Consider the following 27,781-nt stretch of genomic DNA (forward strand, 5'->3'; position numbering starts at 1 on the left):
AGCGCAGGAAGATTTGAGGCAAACTTTTACAAGAAACCAAACAGCCACAGGGAGAAAACGACACCGCGGAGAAAGACTTCTACTGGAACTTAGGACTTTGCTTATACGAAGAGAAAGATAGCGGAAAGAAACAGGTTTGTTATTCTAATTGGTGTTTTACGCGCTTTTTTTGTTTAAAGGAAAAAAAAAAAGGTCAGGTTTTGGAAGGAGAATCGAGCTCTAAAGAAACAGGTGATTTCCATCGCTGTAGATTAAAGGCTCGTTATCTTGACTACCCTTTAATGTCGCAGGTGTCTCAACGCTTTACAATCTAGCAGTTCTTCTTCAGCTCTTATAAACTCCAACCTGGACAAAATGATATTCAAAAGATTTTGCAATTTTTGTTTTTCCTTCCTTTTGTATTAGAGAATTTCTTTGTAGGGGTTTAACCCCGGTATTGTTGTTTAGATATGTTGAATTGGATATTTGCTCAGTATTGATGTCCGTGGGTTCTGTGAAGCCCAGCTGCAGTTCTTGGTGTTGAACGGTGACTGACAGACAGCTGCAGGCCCACCTCTCCTTCTCTCCCCTCTTCCTTTCTTTTCTTCCCCTCGCCTTACTGGTTCTGCCACATGTACAAGTTTCTACCTGCCTGCCACAGAGTTTCACAATAGTTTCGGCTACATTCCCAAAGTGCTGCGTCTTCCTCCGCCTCCATCCGAATCAGAGTCTGGATCTGATTAAATGATCGTTTCTGGAAACACCACTGAGAATAAAGAGGATTCTGTTGAGAGCGTTTGGATAAAATACTTTCAATAAAATTGCCTGCTGACATTTGACTTGAAATTAAAACGAAAAATCATCAATGTATCTTTAAAAAAAAAGAAACACACAATAATGTATTTAAAAACATGAAATCAGAATTAGATTAGCTCAAGACTTTTGGCTCTGGCTGATGGTGTCTTTCAATTGATATGCAATATAAACTTATTGAGTTTGGATCAAGTATTAAAACACATTAAACACAATATAGAAAATGTACAAATACAAATGTACATGACATATATGTGAATATTGCTGCTTTGTGTCAATACTTCTTTCTTTTATGAGTGTTGTAGCTGTCAAGTCTGGGTAGTTAGTTACGTGAAACAGAAACGGCTGTAGGAAATGATAGTGGGGAGTGAAATCAATGTTGATCTGAAACATACTGATATAAAATTAGTGTAGCCTATTTATTGTGCATTATTTAGTCATTTAGAGTAGTGCAGTTTTTAGGATTTTTGCCTTGCAGCATCAGTCCTACGTTTGAATCAGTTCTGGTATCAGTGTGACTTTGGATCTTTCTTTGTTAGTTTACTTGTTCTCAAAGCATACCAAGATTTTCTCCACTTATTCTAGTTTTCTCACCCACTGGTTGGTGGAGAGAGACGGCAGCCTCCCTGGCTGGCAGGATGGATGGAGAAGAATGCTATAAATATGCAGTGTGACTTAATGCAGTGAGAATTGCATTTAAATTTAATAACTTTATGCCTCACAGCTGTTCTTATTCCCTTAACAATGCCCTATTTTTAATTGATCTTTTCTGCATTTTAAGAGTAGATGAACGGATCCAAAATTTCCTGGCAAATATTGACTTTAATTTGGTGCTTTTGTTTTGTTGACGGTTGAACCTCACAGTTTCAGTTTTGACCTGTTTTTTTGTTTTGTTTTTGGAGGGTTCTGTTTGCTCTATAAAAGTAACTACAATATGTCAAACAAGTTCTTTGAAAAGTTGCTGAAAAAGCCATTATAGTGGTAATAAAATCAATCGCCTCTCAGAGCTCATCAGGGGGAAATTATCTTATTGATTTGTGCATATCTGCAGTAATTTCAAGACCTGCTGACTATTGTAAAGGCGTGTGTAAAGCAGTCCAGGTCGCTGTTTACTCCGTTTACTCTGCTACCAGCATTCCCCTCTGTGAAGTGGGAACTTCACAGAAGAAAGTGGAAGCTGAAATGTCCTGTTCTGTGTAATTTCAGCCACTCTGTAAACCTCTGGAGTGTTTGTGGTGGAACGGTGCGTATTTACACAAAGAGATCTTGCTTTTCCTCATTAACCACAGGCCAGTCACAGCCCAATCCTCTCATAACACTTCATCTCTAATGCTTCAGAAGGGTTTTTTTTATTTGTTTGTTTGCTTTTATTACAATGATGATAAATTCATAAACAGACTGTTGTTTTCCATGTCTTTAGTTGAAATCTTGGCTAGCGTCTAGAGAGTGAGCAGGCAGTTTGCATGTTGGATGTTCAGCAGGAGTGTCTTTATGGCTTAGAATGAAAGAAAACCTACGATCTGAGTGATTCTGCTGCTGGACAAACCAGGGATAAGCAATTACATGTCTGGTTTAAGTCATAGAACTAGCTCTTCTTAGTTTCTTCACCTCAGATTAATAACTCACTTGCACTCATGTTTGCCTCCAGCGGTCACACCTAGCTGATCCCACGCAACGTTCCTGCACCTGCTGTGTTGCCAATACATTGTGTTGTCATAAACGCAGTGCTTCTGAATACGGAAGTGGCAGGTCGTTCTCTGTACCTTTATTCCCCCCCCCTCTGATGCAGATTAGGGACAGGTCAGTGTGGCCTTAAAGAGGCAGGGTGCTGATATTCAGACAGCAATACCTCGACGGCACTCCCACGCCCCGGGGCGTGGATAAACGCCATCCACGAAGCAGAGATAACATCAAAGCTCGCTGTTGCCACGGTGCCATTTCCTGGTCCTGAGACACAACAGAGCCACTGTAGGAACCCAGGAAACCCAACTCCAGGCCAGAGGATCTATATTGAAGCAAACAGCCCGTCAATTATTAACAGACCAGTGCTCTCATTCCTCTGTCGTAACCATGGCACCCAGCAGACTGAAACTCGGCCAGCAGCTTGGGACCTGCAGCCGCTGAAAAGTTGACCAGGATGCCCACACAGTGCTGACACTGGGAGCAAGTGGACCTGTTTGGCTTTAGAGAAGGAATGGCCAAAGATTGGATTGGCCGACGCATATGGATTATTTGATGGAAGAAACTAGGAAGAGATTTTTAGTTTTTAACTTTTAATTTCTTCACTATTGAGCATCCTGGTATCAGTGACCAGGTTCTCCACTGACCGGCACAAAACAGGGAATAATTACATAGAGGAGAAGACGACCGCAACGCTGCTTTCATCATGAAACTGACACAGCGATTCAAACTGCTAAAACACTTCGGGTCTGTTCCCCCGGAGCCGCCGCCGCTGCTGGAGGTGCCTGTAAGTGAATGGATCGCTCCAGATGTAATGCTTTTGTTAGAAACGTAACATCTGATCCGGTCGGTTTGTGGTCGAGGAACAAAACGGGGATTTAAAACTAAACAAAGTATCTTCCAGTCTACTAATCTGATCAAGTGCATCTACTATTTATTTTTAGGGTTATTTTAAGCAGATTATTTTAAGCAGCTTAGATAACACTAAGCTTTTAATGTTAGTTAAAATTCAAAAGTTTAATTTACCACAGTTGTGATAAACTGCATCATGAACATCTTTAGATCCAATCATAACCTTGAAAAAAGTAAATAATGACTGCTTTGACTGCTGTGTTTTTCTAAACTTTACAAATTCAAATGCATGGGAGGGATTGCTCTCTACATTTGCATTCTAAGCAGGCTGCACCCACAGCAATGCCGCAGCGTTTCGCAACCAAAACCCATGATGCCGTTGTGATTAAATATCAGTTTAAATACTGAAACCCAAATATGAGAATGTGACACAATTGTTACCAGACTGAAAATATATAAATCATCTGAATTATTAAGCTCTCAGCTAAATTTTGTGGTAAACAAGTTATTTACAGACCAGTGAATGCAGAGGAAAACCTCCACAACAATTGTACGCTAATAACTTGACATTATTTTGATACTTTCAGCTTTCTTTCAGTTGCATTTTTGTTGCTATAACCCACTCAGACTGGTATAATAATGCAAGTTAAGCCCTCTGGAAGAAAATTGAACTTTAAATTTGTAAAGAACACTTCACCTTGGAATAGGAAGATAGTTTAAATATTCAAAATAAAATGACAACCATAAAATAAAATGGGAATAAAAATCACACAGCACAGAAACTATGAATAAAATGGATTATATAAACAAACATGGAAATGATCAAGCTTATTTTAATTTATCATGCGATTAATTACTTGATTGCAACAGACTTGAACATTATCTTTTATTTTCAAAAATACGCATTTCTATTATTGCAGACAAATTTAATAGTACAGTTATTGTTAAATAACAAAATAGTAACAAAATAACATGGATGTTGACTATCCCTTTTTTGTGATTGGAAACATTGCCAAAAAACAACTTTGTCTTCTTGTATATAAATGTAATATCCTTCTTTCAGCCAGCTGACTATCAGTGCACAGCAATAGGTAGGGAAGGAGGAAATCTACATTATTTTACACTTCAGCCAGAGAAAGTTCTCATCATTTCAAAGCAATAAGATAGAAGAAATCTTTAGCAGTATTGAAACAGAAACTTTTCTTTAAAGGCACCTGAATGCTGCTAACCAACTCATGCTGAAGTTTTAATAGTTAACCTCTCAGTTGTACAACTATTGAAGTCCTCCTCAGGATAATGCTCTGATTACAGTAGCTGTCTCGATTAAGGTTGTTTCACTGATCTCATATCAGTCTGTTGAGGTTAAAGGCGGCGCTGCTCCACCTTAAATCTGCTATCTACCTAAAAAGCTCTACAGAGACCTAGAGAGTGGGCAAAGGCTCAAGGGGGAGGAGCGCGCACCAGGTGAGGTCTCTGAAATGCTTCCCCGTTCGCTTGCTGGGAGAGGCAGAGAACTACCAGAGCTGGTCATATTACAGATAATTTCAGCGGGAGGATCGGGTTTCTGCTGGACTGCAGACTCCATCCATACAGAAGTGAATCTGGGGGAGAGGCTCTGCGGCCGGACGGCTGCAGTCCTGGGCGTTCTCGTTGTGCGTTTGTCAGTAGATGGAACATGAAGAGCGAGCTGCTTCTTGAGAGCATGGGGCTGCAGGTGTTTGGTTCAGGTTAGAAACCCCAGGGGAAAATGGAAGTAAGGTTCAAGGATCACATGGTGAGTGGAGAAGGTGGAAAACAAACAATTGTTTCCCTCATATGATGTAATATTAAAAGGGCTTCTAAAAATTGGGATTAAAGTGAATAGAAAATATGTTTGATTCTTTAGCTAAAGTGGGAAAGTTACTTTTTCAATCATTTTTTATTTTTATAAAGCGTCTATGAGGATATGTTGCATTATTGTCGAATTTTTAGATTTATGTGTTAATTTTACTCCTTCTGCAGGGACATGTTTAATTTAAGATGAATTAAGCTAGCTCTGTTTCTGTAGTTTCTTATATTTTTCTGAACTTTTCTGACAGACAAACCGTATTTAGTTTATTGACAAAGTTGGTTTTGTGTACTTTAAGCAGAGGACAGTGATAAAACACACCCTGGAAGTTAACTTCAGTAGTTCTGCTGTAAATGTAGGTCTGCTCTGCAGTCGCCTTGGCCTCCTTTCCATTTCTCTCAATAGGAGATTTATGCTCTTGTTTGTGTTTGCTCTTTGCTCCTTCTCTGATTTTTACAGAGGGACATTCCTAATTCATTTTCCAAGGTACTTTTTCTTAGGGATGGGCTGAACGAGGCGTTCTGTGACTCTGGAGAAACATTTTGACCTTTTAAATGAGCTTTCAGTCAGGAGAATGCAGCTAATGAGCTACGATAAAACTACAGAATCAAACTGTATCATGGTCAGGTTATTTTCAGACGGGAGCCTGCCATAAAATCAGGTCACAGCCAGCTTTTATTTAGAGGATTCTCACAGTTGATGATTAACTTAGTCAAACAGTCGGCCACCTGTCCAAAGGTCAAACTCTGCTGATCCTTCAGCATTTGCTAATTATCATAAGCATAACCTCTGGATAGGTGAGTACGCTAAATTTATGCAGCACCTTTCACAGGTATGAATCCCAAAATTGTTTCACTTTGACATAAAAACGTAAACATGTTTGACACCTAAAAAACATGAAACTACAAGATAATACAAAGTACAATTATAAGTAAAAAAAATTTCTTCTAAATGTTTCAAACCTGTTTTTGACTCTCAATGACAGCGAGTATCTTGCTTTACCTGTTCTTCTGCAACAAGCATCTTCCTCCGTTTACTTGGGGAAAACGTAGCTCACGTTCAGCTCGTGCCTTCTTTGGCCTGTGTGTGGAAAATGCAAATCGTGAGGCATTTCAGTCGTTTGTTCAGGAAGTTGAAGCTGCTGCTTTCCAACAAAAACTCCTGGACGGAAATGTAGCACTTCATCAAATTAAAAGAACCGCTGGTGAAACGATGCCTGTTTTTTTTATTTATTTTAATTTGGTGACTTTTTTACTAAATTGATCTGATAAAACTGTCTTGATTCCGACGTAAAATCAACTCCAATACTTCACAATTGAGCTGCACAATATATTGCAATTTATCATCGCTGAGCAAAAAATACATATTGCGTTGAACTGCCTAGACCCAAACAAGTGCTTGCAAATTATTTAAGTACCATATATTGTGACATACAACCTGAAATTATTTAAAAGTTAAACTTGTGGTAAGATGGTGAAGTTATTAAGAAACAACAACTAAGTTGTTTTAATTCCAAAACGGCAGATGAAACAAATTTTTTAATAAAGTTTTGTTGCTGAGATAGAAATAATAACTTTTTTTTTTTTCTGTGATCTGGATTAGAGCGCTCATTATCTGGGTTCTGTAAATACTTTAGTCAATATCGATTTTTGCCATATTAACCAATATCATCTCTTGTTTCTGAATACAGTGCAGCCCTGTCACAGAGGCTCTAGTGTTTCAAAGTAATGAACGCTTGCATAAACCGACAAAAGTTTTAACTGCGGAGGAGATCAAATGTTGTTTTACAGTGACTGTTTACATAATCAGACACAGAAATATGCTGCGTTACTGAGACGTAGTGAAACTGTAAATGGATCATCATTAAGCCGATTGCATAAGTTTCAGCAATCATAGATAGAAAATGATTGCTGAACTTTTCTTATCTTGTGGTTAGAATAAAACTTGAATCTGATGACGTCGTCAGACTTTTTGTAAATGACTCCACATTAGTAATACTGAAAGACTCAGAGATCAGGACGGTAGTTTTATTTTTTATGTTTTATTGGTTTAAAAAAGGCTCGTGTCTCACCTGTTGTCCAGTTGTGCATACATACATGAACATAGCAGGTAACTCCTCCTCCTAACCGGTCAGGCAGGATTGAAACAGGTGTGAGCACGTTCATATCGGGTTGAGGCGAACAAGCAGCCTTTCTGTTCTGAAGATCGACTGTCCGCCGTGTGAGGTCCAGCATTACATGACTGAATTAACTTATCATGTTTTCATTTAGCATAACTGTAAACCTATTTTGCTAAAATCAGAAAGTTATTCATGTAATTTTGTGTGTGTGTGTTATTTTTGTCTTTTCAGAAACCAGGCATGGATGAGTTAACGATATGGGAGCAGCACACGATAACACTAAACAAAGTAAGCGCCTGTTTTTGCCATCCTGATGATGAAGAATCGTTGATAAATGAGGGGAAAAACATTAATGAGCATGAAAAGTGTTTTGCTGTTGTCCTTTCGTGCTGTTTGGTTTTTGGCTACTTCCATGGAAACAAACAGGCTGGGTGTTGTTTCGGTGTTTGTCAAGGCCATTGCGAGGAACTCGGGGGTCTAAGGTGGACCGTGCTTCAGACATCTAGCTTCCCAGCAGGAATTCAGAGAGACACACCCTGCTGCGCCCCGCAGCACCAACTGGCTCGTCACCATCCTGGCGCTGGAATGTGCTTCTCTCTCTATCGCTACGCTCTATCACCCACTTAGCCTGCATTTCTACCCTCTCATTTTGCTGCATTCCTTCTCTGCCTTTAATGTGCTTTGTGTAATTTTCTCCTTATCTCAGTCCTCCCTCTTTATCTCTTCATTTCAGGACCCAAAGGTGGGTTTTGGTTTTGCTCTATCAGGAGGGAAGGACAAGGCTCACCCAGACACTGGGGACACAGCTGTGGTGGTGTCGGATGTTTTGCCTAATGGACCGGCCATGGGACGCCTCTAGTAGGTTTCTCCTTTTGGCACGATAAGTATTTATCATCAAATAAAAAAGTGTTGATATCAGCCTACAGAAACAGGCTTATATGTGTGGCTTCTTGTGCTTTTATTTTGTAGCCACAAAGACCAAATTGTCATGGTCAATGGAGTTTCGATGGATAATGTTCACTCTAACTACACCATTCAGGTCCTCAAGTCATGTGGCAAGACGGCAAACGTTGTGAGTAATTGCAGAGGCAAAAAATAAAACAGCTGCTAGGCCAGTCATGACAAATTTTGCTGGATGATAAATTGTCTCAGAACTTATTGCGATAAACGATAATGTTTTTTAAAGTAATACAATAGTAACAATGGCACAGTAATGCAAGAACACATTCTAAAAGATAAACACTGGAACTGGAAGACATTTGAAATATCCAAAATACATAAAGGAAACAACAGAAACAACAAATAAAATGAGTTATGAAGTCTCTGTAAACAATATTTTATTTCAAAAAAGGGATAGTTGAGACCAAAACACCAGACTGATGACTTTTCTCATTCAGTTTTTGGTAATAAGAGAAAGAAGAGAGAAAAACGATAAATCAAGCAAATTAAATTATTGAGTTTCTTTAAGTTATGTGATTAATTGATTTGTCGTTTATTGTGACAGGCCAGCAGCTTCTGCACCAAGTAAAAGTATTCACAGCCCTTGAACCCTATCACATTATGTCACACCACAACTACAATCCTCAGTTTATCTTAAGATTTTAAATGATTGAAATCACTTAAAATCTACAGAGTAGCACAGAAACTTCATACCTCCAAATAAAATTCTACACAGTTGATATCATGAGTAATTTAAACCCAGTATAAAAGCCACTGTTCTGTAAAGGCTGCAGAACATTAGCGAATAATTGGCATCATAAAGGTCAGAGAGGAAGCAGACTTGAGTTATAAAACAATATCTCATAGTTTGAACATCTCACATTGTGGTTCTACTGTGACAAAATGTTAATAACCTGCCAATGCTCACTGGTTGACCTTTTCTGTAAATCTCCGACCTTTCTGTCCTGCAGACAGTAAAACGGCCTCGAAAGATCCAGATCCCGGCCACCTCCAGGCCGACGAGGGCCGCCTCTCAGTCCAACCTGCTGGATCAAGATCCGCCGAGACGAGCGCGCCGCTACTCAGACGGCAGCGACAACAGGGATGGCGGACGTTACAACACCCGCTCCAGCCCCTCGCCTCAGCGCAACGGGCAGGTTGGGACGCTGCCGCTGATGTCCGGATACAAGAAGCTGCCGCAGAACCACGCTCCAGACAAACCGATCAAAACCACGCTGGTTAAAAAGAGAGCCACAGATGGTAGGAGCACTGGTTGGAGATTGTTTTAGTACCAAAATAATCTTGGTTCTTTAAATCGTTAAATTCTGTTTTGCAGAGTATGGACTGAAGCTGGGAAGTCAGATATTTATAAAGCACATGACAGACAGCGGCCTGGCCGCCAAGGAAGGCACACTGCAAGAAGGAGACCTAATACTAAAGGTGAAGATTTCTGAATGCTGCATACAGACTGGTTGGAAAAGCATGAAAACTTCCTCTATCTATTATGAAGGAAGGAATCTAATCACTGCTTTCTATTAATCCATTTTGAAATAGATCAACGGCATGACGACGGAGAACCTTTCCCTCCTGGAGACCAAGCACTTGGTGGAGAAGAGCAGGGGCAAGCTGACCATGACGGTCCTCAGAGACGACCGCAAGTTCCTGGTCACCATCCCGGAGGTGGACGACAGCCCCCGAAACAGCGGGGACGAGCTGCGCAAGGGCAGCAGCTCAGAGCTGGAGGGTAAGAGTTACTCAGAGGTGGGGAGGGTGAATCTGAAAGAGTTTGGGCTCATTATCTCTGCATGCAGCTTGTCTGGGTAACTCAATCAAAACTGCTTTCTGTGACCAATCAGACATTTCAGATATTGAAGAGGACATCGCCCCTCGCCGGATATCACGTCAACACACCCGAGAGAAACGAACACGCAGGTACAGACCCATACCATTTTTTACATTTTCTTTCATTCGTTAGTTCTAATTTTTAAGTTGTTAAATATTTTTAACCCAGAACGAGAGCTGAGCCACCGCCCCGAGCCAAGTCCAGGGATTCATCGCCTGCACGCTCCACACTGACCCGGCCTGCTCCGAAAACTTACGCCCCTCGCAGAGGTACATCCTCCAGAAAATTTGTTTCTTTTCAAAAATGCACATTTCATTGTTGCAATAAAAATGATCATCTGGAAAACAAACAACTTTTGAGCTAAATGAGTTGAGCTGTATGTAAGGTAGTTTTTAGGTCCACCAACTAAACAAATCACATGTAGGCAGTAAGATGAAGTACGTTTATTGTTATTGTTGTTTCTAATTTTCTCGTCAGCTCCATCTGAGTCCGATTCGGACCGCAGCACTTCTCCTCCTGCCAGGAGAGAGATTCCAGTAATGAAGGACCCCAGCAAATACAAGTCAGTTAACTTAGGTTAAAAATTATTTAAAGAGGTTTCTGACATGTGCTTTGAAGTTAGACATTCACTGACATTCACTACTTGGTAGCTTGATTTTAAGTTCCTGTTTGAACCCATGTCATTTAGTTATTTTTAAATATATTTGTAATAGTTTAGCTTTCTCTATGAGCTGATTCATAATTGTGCTATTACTCTTCTGCATTCACTTGATAGCTTTCTAATAATTATATCTTAGTGGGTTAGTTTAAAAAGTGTGTATCTTTATTAGCTCCCTGTACAGTAAAGTGATCAAGATGCTTATTGTGAAGACTTTGATGATGTTCGTCTCCTTGCAGAGCTCTTCCAGGATTGGCCGCTCTCCCAAACCCACGATCTTCTCCTGTGCAGAACTGGACCTTAACCCGTCCCTCCTCCTCCTCCTCAAAGCCACGCAGGCCGGTGTCTGAGTCCGACTCCGACCGCAGCGCCTCCCCACCTCCACACAGAGAGAGCGCCCTCCCAGACACCAGATACAAGTACGGACTGCATTTTAATTCACTGAGAGATTTGAAGCGCTGGTGTGCTAAAATATTTAGATAACCAAATCACATGGTGAACATAAGGAAATAGTTGATTTTTTAAATATTTAAAAAACTAAAATAATAAATGATTCCCATCTCCTTTGCATTGTTTCTGCAGATCTCTTTCTGATCTTCCCCATGTTAGTCTGAAACCCTCCCCCATCACAGTTCGCCAAGAGCCACCAAGAAGAGTCAGCTCCCCTGTGAGGATCCCACCCCCAGGTCTGCATAAACACAGAATAATCCAGCTTCCTTATGACGTTGTGTATCCTCAACAACTCCCTGACAATATTCATTCTAGTTTTAAGTGCTTAAAATAAAGTGTAAAAAGAGATGGCCAAGTACACAAGTGCTTAACACCTCTATGAATGTTTCGCTAGTTGCTTTAAAAAATACTCATTAACTTTAAAGGATTAGCACTCTAGTTGTCGGTACAAAATGAAAACATTATAATTAGAATAATAATTTACAAAGAAAATGTCACACTACAGCCTTGAATGTTAATCTTTTACTGACTGTTACACTGAGAGGTGTGGTGTGGAAGAAAAAACTCCTCAAAGTTGGCTGTAGCATAAACAAAGGTGGTTTATTAGGCCTCCTTTAGCACAGCATGGCTCACAGACAAGACAAAATGACATCTTCTCAAGCTTTCTTCCCCCCCTTTTGGCTCAGCCAACAGTCCTCTTATATACTGTTGTCCCCACCTTCTCAATTAACTGCCCAGCCAATCAAAGTCCGGCAAACATGGGCCTTTCTATAAAAGAGCTGGGTTTGAGGCGGGCCTCCTCTTTGGTAGGTTCCAAGATGGCCGCTACAAGGACACACCCAAAAGGTAACAAACATTTCACAAACAAAAGGATCACATACACATTCTAGAATTTAAATGTTACAGAAAAATATTATTGCTTCTTAACATTTACTCACTTCTTCCCCCTCTGGTTTACAAAACTCAGGTAAACGAGAAAGGTAGTCAGCAATAAGATTTTTCTTACCTGGACAATGCTGTATGGTGAACTGGTATGGCTGAAGGGCGAGGCACCAACGTAATATACGGGCATTCTGATGCTGCTTGGAATGCATCCACTTCAGAGGTCTGTGATCAGTTTGCAGAGTAAACTCCCTTCCTAGGAGATAATATTTTAAAGAGTCCAAAGCCCACTTTATTGCAAGTCCTTCCTTTTCTACTGTGGAGTACTTTTTCTCCCGGTCAAAAAGCTTTTTACTTAAGAAAAGGACAGGTTTCTCTTCACCAGCTTCTCCCTGAGCTAGCACTGCTCCAAGACCAACATTTGAAGCGTCCACTTGAACAATAAACGGCTTGGAAAAGTTAGGACTCTGTAAAACAGGAGCTTGACAAATCAGTTTCTTTAAAGATTGAAATGCATGTTCACAGTCCTCCTTCCACATAATTTTAGAAGTAGACTTTTTTGTCAACTCAGTCAGAGGGGCTGCCAAAGTTGAAAAATGGGGTATAAATCTTCTATACCACCCAACTAAGCCCAAAAATGATCTCACTTGCTTCTTTGTTTGAGGTCTGGGAATTGTTTGAATGGCTCTTATTTTTTCAAGTTGTGGCTTTATCTGTCCATGGCCAACAAGGTAGCCCAGATATTTTACTTCTTCTTGTGCCCATGCACACTTGTTCACATTCAGAGTGAGACCAGCATTCTGGATCCTTGCCATTACCACCTTTAGATGTTGTAGATGATTCTCCCAAGTTTCACTGTAGATCACAACATCATCCAGGTAGGCGGCAGCAAACGTGGAACAGTCACTAAGAATAATGTCCATCAACCTTTGAAAGGTAGCTGGTGCTCCATGAAGACCAAATGGTAGAACCGTGTAATGAAATAAACCCATTCCTGGAATCTGAAAGGCTGTGTATTCCTTACAGGATGGATCTAAAGGCACTTGCCAGTAACCCTTACATAAATCTAATGTTGTGATGTATTTGGCTTTCCCCAGTCTTTCCAGTAGCTCGTCAATGCGTGGCATGGGATAAGAATCAAAACAGGAAATGCTGTTTAACTTTCTTAAGTCAGAACAAAAACGTAGTTGATTTGAGTCTTTTTTAGGAACCAACACAATGGGATTTGACCACTCACTTCTTGATGGCTCTATAACTCCCATTTCCAGCATCATCTGGACCTCTTTTTTCAGTGGATCCATCATTCTTTCTGGAATCCGGTAAGGCTTAAGACGAACAGGTGTTGTATCTTTCAAAGTTATTTTGTGTGTTATAATTTCAGTCCGCCCAGGTACATCTGCAAACAGGGATGGAAAAGACTGTTTAATCTCACCCAGCTGTTGCCACTGATCAGGAGTCAGATGCTTAGGAGCCTTTTCAGATTTGGTCAATTCTCTGCATGGACTCATTTCAGCTTCCCCATCTTTCAACACAGCACTATCTTCTGGCTGAACATCTTGTACCATCAGGATCTGCTTCACATCCATTTCTGGAACATTTCTTTCATGATACTCCTTTAATAGATTTACATGAAGCAGTTGCTTTGACTTTTGTTTTTCTGGACAGATAATTTCATAAGTCACTGGTCCTGCTCTTCTAACCACAGTGTAGGGTCCTTGCCATTTAGCAAGCAACTTACTTGGCCCACTGGGCAAGAGTACTAAGACTTTCTGGCCCGTCTTCAGCTCTCTTTCACGGGCACGTCTGTCGTACCATACCTTTTGCTTATGTTGAGCCTTCTCCATATGATCTTTAACTTGTTCTCTGTACTTTTCCAGGTTGTCTCTCATCTGAAGTATGTAGGAGATGATGTTTGTTGGTGAAGCCGCTTCACTGGACCCTGATGCCACTCCAGCCACCCAGTTCTCCTTCAGCATATCCAAAGGGCCTCTAACCTGTCTTCCATAAAGCAACTCAAAAGGAGAAAAACCAGTTGAGGCTTGTGGTACTTCTCTGTAAGCAAACAAAAGGAAAGGCAACCATTTATCCCAGTTTTTGCCAGCATCATCAATAAACTTTCTCAACATTTGCTTTAATGTACCATTAAATCGTTCTACCAAACCATCAGTTTCTGGATGGTATGGAGTAGTACGAATACCTTTTACACCCAGTTGATCATAAAGAGTTTTCATCACTTGTGACATGAAATTGGTACCCTGATCTGTCAGAATCTCCTTTGGGATACCAACTCTGGAGAAAAGGTCCACTAAACACCGAACAATGTGTTTAACCTGCAGAGAACGTAATGGATAAACATCTGGATATCTGGTTGCATAATCACAGATGACTAATGCATATTTATAGCCATTACTGCTCTTAGGTAAAGGACCTATGATATCCATGGCGATTCTCTCGTAAGGAACACTCATTATAGGTAATGTCTGCAACTGGGCACGGTCTGAAACTTTAGTAGGGGCCACCAACTGACAGTCATGACATGTTTTGCAGTATTCAACTACATCTTTATATAATCCTGGCCAATAAAAACGTTGGGCAACACGATTATAAGTTTTTGCCTGTCCTAAGTGCCCTGACCATGGTATAGTGTGACCCAAATGCAGAATTACTGAACGGTATTCTTTTGGCACAACAAGTCTGGGTTCATCAATGTCTGCTAGATACAAAAGTTTATCCCTTATAATGAAAGGCTCTCCTGCTAAACTTTTAAACTCAGCAGCACTCTCTTTTCCACCATCTTTATGTGCTTTATTAAAGAGAGGTTTCAAAGATGGATCGTTTTCTTGTCTCTCTTTAAAGTTATTAGGAATTTTCCACTGGAAATCAATACATGGAGTTAATGGCAATGCAGGTTCAGGGTGTTTTGACCTGCTTTTGTTCCTATTTTTCTCCTGTCTACGCTGTCGTTTTGATTTCCTGATTTTATTTCCTACTTCATACAGATCATCATCTACATCTGGCAGAGGTTCTAAACCCTTTTTCATGGAACGTGTGGTGACAGCACAGGAATAAGCCACCGAGTTTTCTTGAACCAAACTGTCTAGGATTGGTAAATCTTCTCCTAGGATAACATCATATGCTAACTGATTCAAAACTCCAACAGTCAACATAAAAACATGTCCTTTAACATTAATAGTGACATCAGCAGTTGGATACTCTTTCTGACATCCATGAACACAAGTAATGTTTACCGGTTTGTTAAAGTTAGGCAGTACATTACTCAACAAAGATGATTTCACCAGAGTTTGTGAGCTACCTGTGTCTGCAAGAGCTTTTACAGCTTTGCCATTTATCACCACATCAACTACATGTTTATGTGGAATCACGTCATCAGAAAGTTCATAATTATGTTCTTTGGAAGGTACCACACATAACTCTACTGACTTACTTTTTCTTAATGGACATAAAGAAGCTTTGTGACCAGGCTGCTGACAATAGTAACAAATGAGACCATACTTTAGTCCAGACTGTGTATACTTCTTACCACCCCTCTTGTCCAAATTGTCAGCATTAGTTGCACCTGGAGGTTTTACCTCCATAGACCTTGGTCTCTCAGTCTCTCTTGACTTAAAAGGTTCTCTGTGAGCAGCCAGGTAACGTTCAGCCAGGTCTGCCGCTTCTTCTCCAGTCTTTGGATTGTTCTCCTTCACCCATGTGCGGACGTCTGGTTGAAGCACACGAAGATACTGCTCCAAAATGATTGTTTCCCCAATCTCTTCTTTACTCCGACTGTCAGGCCGCATCCATCGCCTGTAGAGTCCCTTTATCCGACCATAGGTTTCACGTACACTCTCTCCCACTGGAACACTGATGCTTCGAAACCGGAATCTGTAGGTCTCTTCTGTTACATTAAACTTAGACAACACAGCAGCTTTAATAGCGTCATAAGAGTCAGACTGGTCCTCATCCATTCCAGCATATGCCTCAAGGGCTTTTCCAGTCAATAATGTGACCACTCTAGCAGCCCAATCAGCTGGTTGCCATCCCCATGTTTTAGCAATGCGTTCAAAACGTATGAAAAAACTTTCAGGATCCTCACCCTCCTTAAAGTCAGGTATTCTCGGATCACCTCCACGGGTTGGTTCCACTCTTTGTGCTGGAGCTCCTTGTGCTATATGCCGCTGGGGCTGAGATGGAGAATGAGGTTCAGCTTGGTAATCAGAGGCTCCTTGGACTTCCTCTGTTGCAGACAGCTGAGACAGTGTCCTAGTCTCTCGCTTTGGGAAAGCTGCTTCTGTAGAAATGCCAGTCTCGATAGACAGCTCATGTTCAGCATAAACATCACTTCGCAGTTTTGGCATGTTACTGCGCAACTGTTTAATCTGATCAAACAGTATTGCTTCTGTACGTTTAGAACGTCGCATAAATTCTCTTATTTCATCAAAGATGTCAGATTCAGAATGTTCTTTACTCACAGCACCAACTGTAGTCTGCTTAGGCCGCACAACCGGTTCAAAAATGTCTTCACCAGCCATGGCTCCTTCAGGTAATGAATCCGGCTCTGCTGGTCCTCCGCTTTGTCCTTCTTCCATCTCAGAAAGGGGGCTTTTCTTTGTCCCACGAGTTCTTCCACGTCCTACTCCTCTCATTTAGCCTGTCGTCTTCCTTCATTCACAGGCGTAAACCATCCCACTTCTGACACCACTGTTACACTGAGAGGTGTGGTGTGGAAGAAAAAACTCCTCAAAGTTGGCTGTAGCATAAACAAAGGTGGTTTATTAGGCCTCCTTTAGCACAGCATGGCTCACAGACAAGACAAAATGACATCTTCTCAAGCTTTCTTCCCCCCCTTTTGGCTCAGCCAACAGTCCTCTTATATACTGTTGTCCCCACCTTCTCAATTAACTGCCCAGCCAATCAAAGTCCGGCAAACATGGGCCTTTCTATAAAAGAGCTGGGTTTGAGGCGGGCCTCCTCTTTGGTAGGTTCCAAGATGGCCGCTACAAGGACACACCCAAAAGGTAACAAACATTTCACAAACAAAAGGATCACATACACATTCTAGAATTTAAATGTTACAGAAAAATATTATTGCTTCTTAACACTGACATTTTAGATTATAAACGAAAACAAAGTAGTGCATAATTGTGAAACAGAAAATGATGCATGGTGTAAAAGCACTGTTCAGTAACGAAACTGAAAAAATGTGCAATGCATTTCTGTTTAAACCCTCTGAGTCATTAGTTTCATTCCCCAACTTGCCCACAGCATGATGCTGTCTCCACTTTGTTGCATATTGAGGTTATTGTGTTCAGAGAGATTTTTTTTTTTTTTTTGCATGTACCTCAAAAATTCAGTTTTAAAACATTTTTCATTTTCCTTCCAGTTCAAAATATGCACTACTTTATCAATCAAGCTCTTAAATCCAAATAAATTGCAGTTGCAACAAGACAAAATGTAAAAAAAAAACTTCATGGGACGTGAACGTGTTTGCAGAGCTCTGTGATGCTGCTGTTAGTTTACTTTGTAATAAGAGTTATTCTGCCATCCTCGTTTCCAGATTCTGATTCTGAGTCGGACAGCACGTCGGCGCCTCCTCAGAGGAACAGCACTTCGTACAGCCAGGACTCGATCAGCAGATACAGGTACAGATGATGGTCCTCCAAAATCCACACCTGAAACTCTGCAAGAGTTCACGAAGCGGACACTGGCCAGACTTCACGGCTCCCCCACTGTTACCCTTAGCTAATCACAAACTGTCGTTTGATTTTGACAATTGAAGCCGCCCTCTCTGTTTTTTTGTGTGTGTTTGTTTATTCGTTTGCTTATTCTGGACCCGTTTTTTTTTTTCTTTTACTTGATTTATTTTTCAACTGTGTATCACTTGTGTTTAAATTTTTTGTTTAATAATAAAATGAATAAAAGTGGCTTTTTACAGAACATGTATGTGGCTGTATTGATCAGAGTACTTATCAATGAAGCAGCGCTGCTCCAATCAGACGCCAATAAACCGATCATTCATCAGTTCCTGCAAATCTGCCTGTGTTTCAAAGCATGATTTTTAAAATGAGGTTAGTTCAGATATTTACTGGCCCAGAGGCTTTACCTACCACATGATTAAAATGGATCATTTTGATTGGTCACAATGCAGTTGACCTTCTCACAGAGAGCTCACCTCAGAGGTAATAAGGTGAATATTTACCACTTAAGTCTCAGATTATCATCAATATAGCCACGGCTCCCCCCCTCGTCAAACATAACTGAGATTTGTTGTCTTCCTCCTCCCTCACTCCCACCTCCCGCTTTTTTTTTTTGTTTATCTTCCAGGACCTTGCCGGAGGTTTCTCTGCAGCCTCCCGTCGAGCCGCCTCGATGGAGCGAAACCAGCGAACTGCCAAAGAAAGGTCAGCATGGAAAAACCTTCTCAGTTTTCATTCTTTCTTTTTTTTTTTTTTTTTTAGATTGCATTAAGTAGCTTTAAAACCACATTCCATATATTCACTGACCTTTACAGCTAACTCGGACACCGAGTCAGATGCCAGTGATGCATCCGTCCCCCGTAAGGACTCCTCAGGGGGCAGAAACTCAAACGCAGCCAAGGGGAGACGCAGGTGAGATACATCTCACGCTCTCAGGTGGGCTTCATCTACTTTCTACAATGTCTGTAATCTACCAAGCACTGGGTTCCTGCACCAGGAAGCTTTCATGAGTTGGCACTTTTGTATAAACATAACCTTCCAAAACAATTGACTTGCGAGTTCCTCGAAGAAACTAAATTTAACCTCAGCTGTTGACAGTAAACCTGAGCAGGTGGACAGTCGGATCATAAAAATCCTATCACACTTTATAGGCTCACAGAGGCCTGCAAAGGTATCAATACCTGTTGTACTTATTTATGTTTTGTAATGTTATAATAATATACACCGATGTATTTTAATAAGATTTTAAAATTCCTAAAGGTAATATTCAATCCACTACCACTAAATAAAATCTATTGTATGATTAAATAGATTTTTTTTGTTTGTTTTGCTTTTTTAGAAATGGCTTGAAAAATCTGCCATTACAGATTCCTGTGAAAGTGTCCAGAAAATTGTTGGTAGAACAAAAATACCAATATTTAGTCTTACATTTTAGATTTTCAGCTTAAAACACCATTTCAGACTTTTATTTGCTTATTAAGTACAATTACTAACACAGGAGCGTTTAACCTAATTTATATACACTTACAGAACCAAGAAGGTCCATTTCTTGAAACAAGAGAAACAAGAGTGTTTGGTTTGTTTTACACAAACTCATCTCTTTTTTTTTTTCTTTTTTTTTTACACTCTGCACACACTGGTGCACATGACATGACTTCCTGTTCAGATGGCATCACATTACATTTCAGCTGCTGAGAATCCAAAATACACCAGGATTACGTCACTCCATCGTCCAAACAACAAATTGTTCGTGTTTTAAACTAGTCCTTGTTGCTAAATATATCTGTCGATATATATTTATTAGCAATATCTAAATCTTTTTGACATAAAGCAAAGTGGATCAGAGAGAGGAGTTATATCTGACTCGCATAACAATACTCCAGCTCTGTATTTGTAATCTTTATTGGTTATGTTAAATTTCTCTCCAGTCTTCAGAAGCTGAAGCATGACTAATGAATATTTTAAGCAGAAAACCACAAATTTCTATTTCATAGTCTTTATGTTATTGACAAATAAGTTTCTTTTTGACATTTTTTGTTAAGAGTCCTGTCTAAGAAAGCAACTTCACTTGCTGCAAGAAGGGAGCCTTCACGTCGAGTCAAATCCCCCGCCAGGCCGCCTCCAGATGGTGGGTTTACTCCTTAATGTTGAGCTCTTATCGTCGTTTTTGACCATGCAAACCGTGACAGCAGAGTCTCTGAAAAGCCTCTTTTGTTTCTCTTTCAGATTCCTCCGAGTCAGACGAGCTTTCACATCTCAGAAGGTCTGGCAGCTCTGAGCGAGAGCAGGACCACCGCAGGTAACCTGAACAAATTAAACCAAAACTGGATTGTTTTTTTTTATTATTATTATTATTATTATCAAATATACCTAAAAGGTGTCATCTCTTTTAAAACAAGTTAAAGTGGGCTATTGAGAAACATACCTATTATTTTCTAAACTGATTTTTAATTATCTTGATATTCTAGTTAGTTGGACACATTTTTAAATGAATTTTTAATCGATTTTTATACTTTAAAATACTTTAAAAGAATATAACACAGCAATATATTAATTTAGTAAGAAAGGTGCCTTTTAAGAGACCTAGATTAAATCCGTTTCTGTTCATTTAACCTCTTCAGAATTTTACAGTAAAATAAAAATAATTAGACGTTCTAAGTAAATATAACTTATATTTTAAGTTATGTAACTGGTTCTCAGTTCAATTAACTTAATAAATAAGAATCAAATCACTCCATTCATATATTAAGAGTCCTTTAATTTGCATTCAGCTAAATGTAAGTTGGACAGAGATTTAAAAAAGGTTATAATGGATTACTTGGTGTCCTGATGGTTAAAAAAAAAAAAAAAAGTACAGATAATTTATAAAATGTGATGATTTTTTTAAAATCAAATAAGCCACTTTTTTCTTGTACTTCTTAAAAATACAAATTAATAAACAAAACAAAAGGTTACCCATATTTCAACTCTTGTTAGCATGCTGATTTAGTTTTTATTTTGTTGTTCAATTAATCTTTTTCTTTCATAGTTAATCCATCTTCTCTGAAGTTCTCTGTGATTTAATTAATCTTGTTTTCTCCATCCTCTAGCTTGTCTGCCATCAAATTAAGATTAATCTGTGTGACATATTTGTTTGAACCAAATGAAAAAGCTGCAGCAGTGAGATTGGAGAATAAAGATCTGTTTTTTACTCTGCAGTGTTCCTCGTGCTGCAAACGGAGGCGGCACCGTCCGGTCCGGGATTTCAGTGAATAACCCTCAGCTCTACTGTAAGCCTCGGGATAAGAAAGTTTAACATTTAAATTTATTAAAATTATTTTTTTTTTATTCTTATTGTATGGTTACCATAGTTATAATTCCATCCATGAAATTAGCTAAACTGCAATGTTTTGATTTCTCTTGCAGCCAAACCTGCAGAGGAGCCTCTTTATTTCCTACCTCCTGACTCTTACCCATCATCTAATCCTGGGTGAGGAATATATTCTTAACAAAATTCATCTGTACTTAAACTTTATAAAAATAATTCTAGTGATCTGATTTGTTTGGCATCTCATTCTTTTGTTTTCTGTAGGTACAGCTCTGACGTAAACACAGTGAGGTTTGTCAAAGGGCGCAGTTTGGGCCTCAGGCTGGTGGGAGGCAACGATGTTGGGATCTTTGTGGGCGGAGTTCAGCCAAACAGCCCAGCATATGAGGAGGGAATGAAGGAGGGAGACCAGATCCTCAAGGTAACCTTATCTGAGTTGTTCACATTTTTATTTATTTTATTGGATTGAATGATGAGGTCAAAAAAGTACAAATATAAACCAACTTAAAAACCTGTTTTAAAAAGAAGCTTGTTGGGAAATATGTTGTATGAGCGTTTCAAAGACCATACTATTGATGATATAAAAAATCTGTAAATAAATTGTACATCTAAAGATGAGAATGTGGTGTTTTAAATGTCATGTAAGGTAGAAATAATTTGTTTATCTGGTGTTTGGACATTTAATTGTTTATATGTTGATGAGTATGAAAGGGGCAGAAAATCATAAGATCTTGTATTTTCTACCTGCTCCTCTTTGAATAGATAATATAAAATTGCATGTCAATTGGGCGTGATAATTTATTTATTTTTCCTTTTTTCTTGCTTTCATTTTTGTCTGTTCAAAATAATTTATAAGTAAATGAATAAATTTGGTGACTTATTTGGCTTTTAAACTGAATCAAGCCTTTGGTCTTTGTTTATTTTCAGGTAAATAATGTTGATTTTGCCCATTTCACGCGAGAGGAAGCTGCCAACTTCCTCCTCAATCTCCCAGCGGGAGAGCGGGTGGAACTGTGCACTCAGAAAAAGATGGACCGTAAGTGTGGAGCACAGCTAATCATGGTATGATTTACTTTTAGTGTTTGTCAGTCCTAACTTCTACTCCATCTTCAGTTTACAAGAAGATCATCAAGTCCAACCTGGGGGACAACTTCTACGTCCGGACGCACTTTGACCACGAGGCAGATAACCCCAAGGGTCTGAGCTTCACCAGAGGAGAGGTGTTCAGGGTCCTGGACACGATGTTCACTGGGAAGATCGGCAACTGGCTCGCTGTCCGCATGGGGAACGACCTGCATGAGATGGATAAAGGAACCATCCCCAACAAGGAGCGGTGAGGAAACACGTTTTATTCCTCCTTAAGCTCTTTGATATGCAGCCACATTACAACCTCAAACTTTATTTTATTTGGATTTTATGATATAAACCAAGACAAGTAAAGCATAACTGAAAGACAAAGGCACTATTTATTCATTTATTTTTTTTACAAATAACAAGTTGAAAAGTGTGGCATGAAATTTCAATCAACCACATTTTTTTACTCTTGGCACAGAATCTGTTGGAGTTGGGTATTGACTTTGACTAGGCCATTTTAACACCTGAACAGTTTTGATCTAAGCCAGCTGGGTCAAACTCATTTCTGTGAACATTATTAAAAGACCGGTTGTGGCAAGATGTATTAATAAAAGTGAACTGTTAAAACATTATAACTGTCTCTGCATTCAATGAGTTCTTCTTAAAGTTAAATAATTATTTATTATCCTTTCACACTGATAATTTGGTAGTATAGAAACAAAAAATTATTTGACTTATAAAATATTTAAGCACACAACTGATGTCTTACCTGAGCTGTGGTTCTCTATAGCTCCTCCAGAGTCTCTTTGCAGCTTTTCTGATTATAGTTCTTTCCCTGTTTCTCAGGTCAGATGCATGGCCATATTTTGATCTTTCCATTTTCTATACTTTTCCCAGCTTTTTGCCACCAAAAAAAGTAAAAATTCAAGCCGTATTTTTCTTTCACTCAATGTATTATTGTCATATAAAGTTTTATTAAACACACTGAAGCTCGAGGGTGTAATGTGGCAAAATCCGAAGACGGATTTGAATAAATCCCCAGATTAAAATTTTCTTCCAACAATCGCCTCCCGCAGGGCAGAGAAGCTGGCCACCATCGAGCGAACGCAGCGGTCCACTGGAGAAAGGCAGGGAACCGGCCCGAGGGCAGAGTTCTGGAAACTGCGAGGACTTCGTGGAAACAAGAAGAACGAGAAGAACAACAGACGGACTCGGGAAGACCTGCTGCAGCTCACCATTCAGGGCAAATTCCCGGCCTATGAGAGGGTCCTGCTCAGGGAAGGTGGGCACGGGTCTCTCACACACGAACACATGGACACTGTTAGTTCAGAAAGTCACATTCAGTTCAGTTTTAAAGCAGCTGATTGGTTGTCGTTTTTTTCTACCAGCTAATTTCAAACGACCAATTGTCATCCTGGGACCCCTGAATGACATCGCCATGGAGAAGCTGGCCCATGAGATGCCTGATGAATATGAGGTGGCAGGTTAGTTTATACTCATTGTTTGACCATTTCTAACCTTTCTCATGAATAACAGAAAGGCATTGCACATATTGAGGCTTATTATTTGTGTTGAACTTTATTTCCACAGAGATGGTTCCACGGGGCGGCGGAGGAGACAATGGCTCCACAGTTATTAAACTGGACACTGTTAGGAGAATAGCAGAGAAGGTGAGAAGAAAACATTAAAATTCAACTTTAAATGCTTTATTTCTCAACAGTAGTCATTTTGTTTCCTGTGTCATCTTCTGAATTATTTGAGTTTTCTTCCAGGACAAGCACCCCCTGCTGGACATCACTCCCACTGCAGTGGAGCGGCTGAACTACATCCAGTATCACCCTATGGTGTTGTTCTTAGACCCTCACAGCCGCAAAGACGTCAAGGCAATGAGGCACAGGTACAAGCCCGACTCCAGCAAGAGCTCCAGACGCCTCTACTCCCAGGCCGTCAAGATGAGGAAACACGCCAACCATCTGTTCGCAGGTATCCCTCATGTTAGACGGTTAAATGCAAGATACATTAGTAGGGACAGAAGCGTTTTCCCCTCACTTGTGACTCAGCAACGTTCACGGTATTTCTCCTGGTTTTGCCCTTCAGCTCGGATAGACCTCCAGCCCGGCTCCCACAAGTGGTACGACTCTCTGAAGGAGAGCATCCGGCACCAGCAATCCAAACCTGTCTGGGTGTCAGAGATCACGGTATGTCACGCTGCTCCAATGACCACTGGGGATAATCTGGTATAATAAAGCTCTCTGTAGTCCTGGATAGACCGCTACTCTTAGCTGAACAAGTGGACTTTTAAAACCTCTCCAAATCTCTCTTTGACTTTTAGATTTTTTTGGACTTTCATCTCCCTTTTTTTTCATAATGTGATGCCATTGAGTAATCCATACTGTTTGTCTAAACAGCATTCTTATGCCTTTAAACTCTTCCTGAATTTTGTCTGTCCTACATTAATAGCAATGCCAGTTTGATAATTGTCATATTACAGTTTGCAAACTGTTTGAGCCAACATGCATGCGATTTGTTCACATCCTGAAGTTTACTCATGTTGACCACATCTTCACAGTGGTTACACACACTTGTGTGTTCAAGGCGTTTCTCAAGCCAGGTTCTTTGTTTTGAAGAAGGAAGATGGCTTCATGACTTTAATTTTCAGAAATTGTGCCTGTCAAAAAGAAAACAAGGACAGATCTTAAACTGACTGAAGTGAGGCACTTTTAAGAATCACACAGTGGGTGAATTCGTTTTGTTTTTCCATCAAATACCCAGTCTTACAATCAAGTACATTTGAAAAGACGCATTTTATAACCTGCATGGTGCACAGTTTGAATAATACACGACAGGTTTAGTTAGGGGGTGCTGTGGTGCAATTATAAAGTTCTTCCTATTCAGCTTCATTTGTTTAAAACCTCTCCACTCCTGTTCTCTTCTGTCCAGCTGGAGAGCGGAGGGGTGCAGGACTTGGATGCTCTGGACCCGAGCCAGATGGACTACCTGAGCGCTGCCAGCGATCTGGAGGACACCGACGGAGAAGCCATCACCGACGGAGAGGCGTACACCGACAACGAGGACCTGGAGGAGGCCTATCCAGGTCAGGAAGCCGCCAGGTTCCCACAAAGCTCCCGGGGACCCGGAGCTGCTCTGGCCCGATCGTCCGAACCCGCCTTAGAGTACGACACTCCAGCCGCTGATGAGGAGCCTGATGACTACGGCTATTCGGACAGAGAAGTCCCACCGTTGATGCATGTGCCGGAGCCCAGGTCGCCCCGCCAGGAGGACTACAGCCCATCCCAGAGCCCTGCAGAGCAGGAAGAGCCGTCTCAACGCAGCTTTACAGACTCTGACTTTGATGGTCTCGATGTAGACGAACCCAACACTCTCTCAGACGGACCGCCAGACTTTATAGCCCCCGACCCATCAAATCGACGATCGGTACATGAGACATCGTATGGCGAGGAGCAGCCGGAGAGCTTCCCACCTGCCCCCCTGTCTGCTATTGAGGAGCGACTAGAGCAGGTTTGTCCAAACAGAAACCTGAGTTTTATTTATTAAAGTCAATCTATGGTAGTTGAGAATTGTTATGGTCGTCACAATATTTGAGAAACAGCTTAACCCTCCACTAGCTTCTTACTGGAATTAAACATGGAAGGAAAATAACTTATAAGACTTTAAACAATATGTTTTTAATTTGGCACATATTGGCCTTATGTAAAGAAAAAAAAAAACAATTTACAGAGTTAGTAAGGTCTTAACATACACTCACTAAGAGCATAAAGTTCCCATTTAGTTTGGGCCTTTTTTTGGTTTACTTGAACTTTAATTTTTCTATAAAATGATATTAGACAAAATACAGCTTCAATGAAACTTAACAAAATCCACAAATTTTAATTTATTCTGGATTTTGTCTAATCCACACAGGGTAAAAAAATGTTAAATATAGGCTCAAATATATACATACACTCCTCTAATATTTGGAAAATGTATCTTTGAATGAGCTTCTGGCACAATAGTGACTGAATATTGTAGCCCAGAAAAGTGTAAACACTTTCCTGGCTACAGAAAGACATTTTAGATGTTGCCCCAGAGTTTACAGATTAAAATGTTTTTCGTCTTCACCTGCCTACCATTTAGAAAACCAGCCAAGGAAGACAAAGAAAATGCTCCATTTTATGTGTTTTAGAGCTTTATGGTTGAAACTCGGCTGCAAAACAGTTTTTGAGTCAAATGTAGGGTTACATCTAAAGTTAATTCAATTCAAAATAAATTAAATTCCCCGTGAAGTACTGCTGTACCTTGACAAGAATCAGAGTGCTTTGCTGTTTTTGCAGAATTTCAACACAACAAAGCAAACTTTTATTATGAGGAGTTTGAATCTGTTCTAGTTTTAAATGTGTTTTTCCCTCTCTGTTCCAGACACGTGCGGCAGAACCACAGACCCAGCCTGAGCAAAAGAAAGGCCCGTCGTACATCGTGTAAGTCCTGGCTCCCTCTTTGTGGGATTCATTGATTAAAACGAGACTGATCCACTCTGACTCTTCACCGTTCTGCCCGTCACCTCCTCAGGTTGGCCCATCACCACCAAGCAGTCCAGTACAGACGCACACAGATCCAAGGCAGCGACAGCTCCGACGAGGACGAGTTTGACGAGGACGAAGAGGCCGACGATATTGAATGGGGTCCGGCAACTGAACTCTAGATGCTCGGAGGATTGTTAAAGTTTCTCTAAAGAGGGCGATGTTGTTCAATGTATGACAAATTACCAAAAAAATGTCTCACTGAAAACATTTTAGATCAAAGTGCCTGTTTTTTTTTTCCTTTTTATATTTATTATGTTAAAAATACTTAAAGCAACTCAGTCTGTTTTAACTGTTGTAATGTACAAATTCTAGTTTTTTTTAGAAATCATTAAGCAAAGTGATGTTAACCTACCCCTAACCCTAACCTACCCTTAAGACCAATTAAGAAACCAGTTTTTAAACCTTTTCTACAATAAAGAGTTTTTTCTAATTTCACAATGAGTTTATGAAGTCTTTTAAGTGTAAGACACAACCACGATCACTGAGGATGATGTCCACTGTACATTTTGTACAATGGATAAATATGTGACAAACTTTAAAACCTGCTGCAGCAGAAAGGACAACTTAACATGAATGGCTTTGCTCCAACTAAAGGGAAGAAAAACCCTGGTATATAAATATTTTCTCTCCAAAACTCCAAGGTTTTGGAGTTTTCCATGTGACTGGATGCTTTGCGTACATAGAAAAATAATTTGCGTGCAAATTATTTTTGGTTTTATGTTGGGTGTTGGCAGAAGAAATTCAGCTCAGTTCAGAAGTCTCTTCCACCCCCCTACATACAACTGCACATATTATTTTTCTTATTTCCAAGCAAGAATTTATAGTGGATTTTCTTTAATACACAGGTTTAAAATTAATTACACATAGTCAAATGTATGTACACCCTCACTAATATTTGGCTAAATGTCCCTTTGCAATTGACAAAGAGACGACACTTTTTTTTTTAGCCATCAACATGAATCAAGAGTTAAATCTGGCTGGATATGAGACTCTAATCATCTGAAACTGTGCCAGAAATTACCATGTTTATAAGCTCAAACATTAAATTCTGATAAGAAGAATAGAGGTCAAACATCCAGGC

At 40.1% G+C, this 27,781-nt stretch overlaps 1 protein-coding gene across 5 annotated transcripts; it reads left to right on the forward strand.

Annotated features, from left to right (window-relative positions):
* On the forward strand, nucleotides 1-27,135 carry tjp3 (tight junction protein 3). 5 transcript variants are annotated; one of them, XM_032573236.1, is made up of 30 exons: nucleotides 1-134; nucleotides 7,503-7,559; nucleotides 8,005-8,129; nucleotides 8,241-8,343; nucleotides 9,182-9,470; nucleotides 9,547-9,650; nucleotides 9,765-9,954; nucleotides 10,067-10,142; nucleotides 10,222-10,322; nucleotides 10,531-10,615; nucleotides 10,951-11,130; nucleotides 11,294-11,397; nucleotides 17,601-17,685; nucleotides 18,368-18,444; nucleotides 18,555-18,651; nucleotides 19,782-19,867; nucleotides 19,966-20,038; nucleotides 20,938-21,008; nucleotides 21,145-21,208; nucleotides 21,311-21,467; nucleotides 21,974-22,082; nucleotides 22,160-22,379; nucleotides 23,197-23,402; nucleotides 23,509-23,604; nucleotides 23,711-23,790; nucleotides 23,893-24,103; nucleotides 24,218-24,318; nucleotides 25,061-25,639; nucleotides 26,537-26,595; nucleotides 26,687-27,135. In XM_032573236.1, exons 2-30 carry the CDS (start codon nucleotides 7,512-7,514, stop codon nucleotides 26,817-26,819), a joined length of 3,909 nt encoding a protein of 1,302 aa, XP_032429127.1. In that variant the 5' UTR covers nucleotides 1-134; nucleotides 7,503-7,511; the 3' UTR covers nucleotides 26,820-27,135. The 5 variants fall into 5 exon arrangements, with proteins under 5 accessions (XP_032429127.1, XP_032429125.1, XP_032429126.1 ...); XM_032573234.1 differs by lacking the exon at nucleotides 1-134 and adding an exon at nucleotides 3,054-3,259; XM_032573235.1 differs by lacking the exon at nucleotides 1-134 and adding an exon at nucleotides 4,834-5,098.
* Nucleotides 27,136-27,781: the final 646 nt, after the last annotated feature.

Source organism: Xiphophorus hellerii, chromosome 9 (assembly GCF_003331165.1).
Source record: "Xiphophorus hellerii strain 12219 chromosome 9, Xiphophorus_hellerii-4.1, whole genome shotgun sequence".
Lineage (NCBI taxonomy): Eukaryota > Metazoa > Chordata > Actinopteri > Cyprinodontiformes > Poeciliidae > Xiphophorus > Xiphophorus hellerii.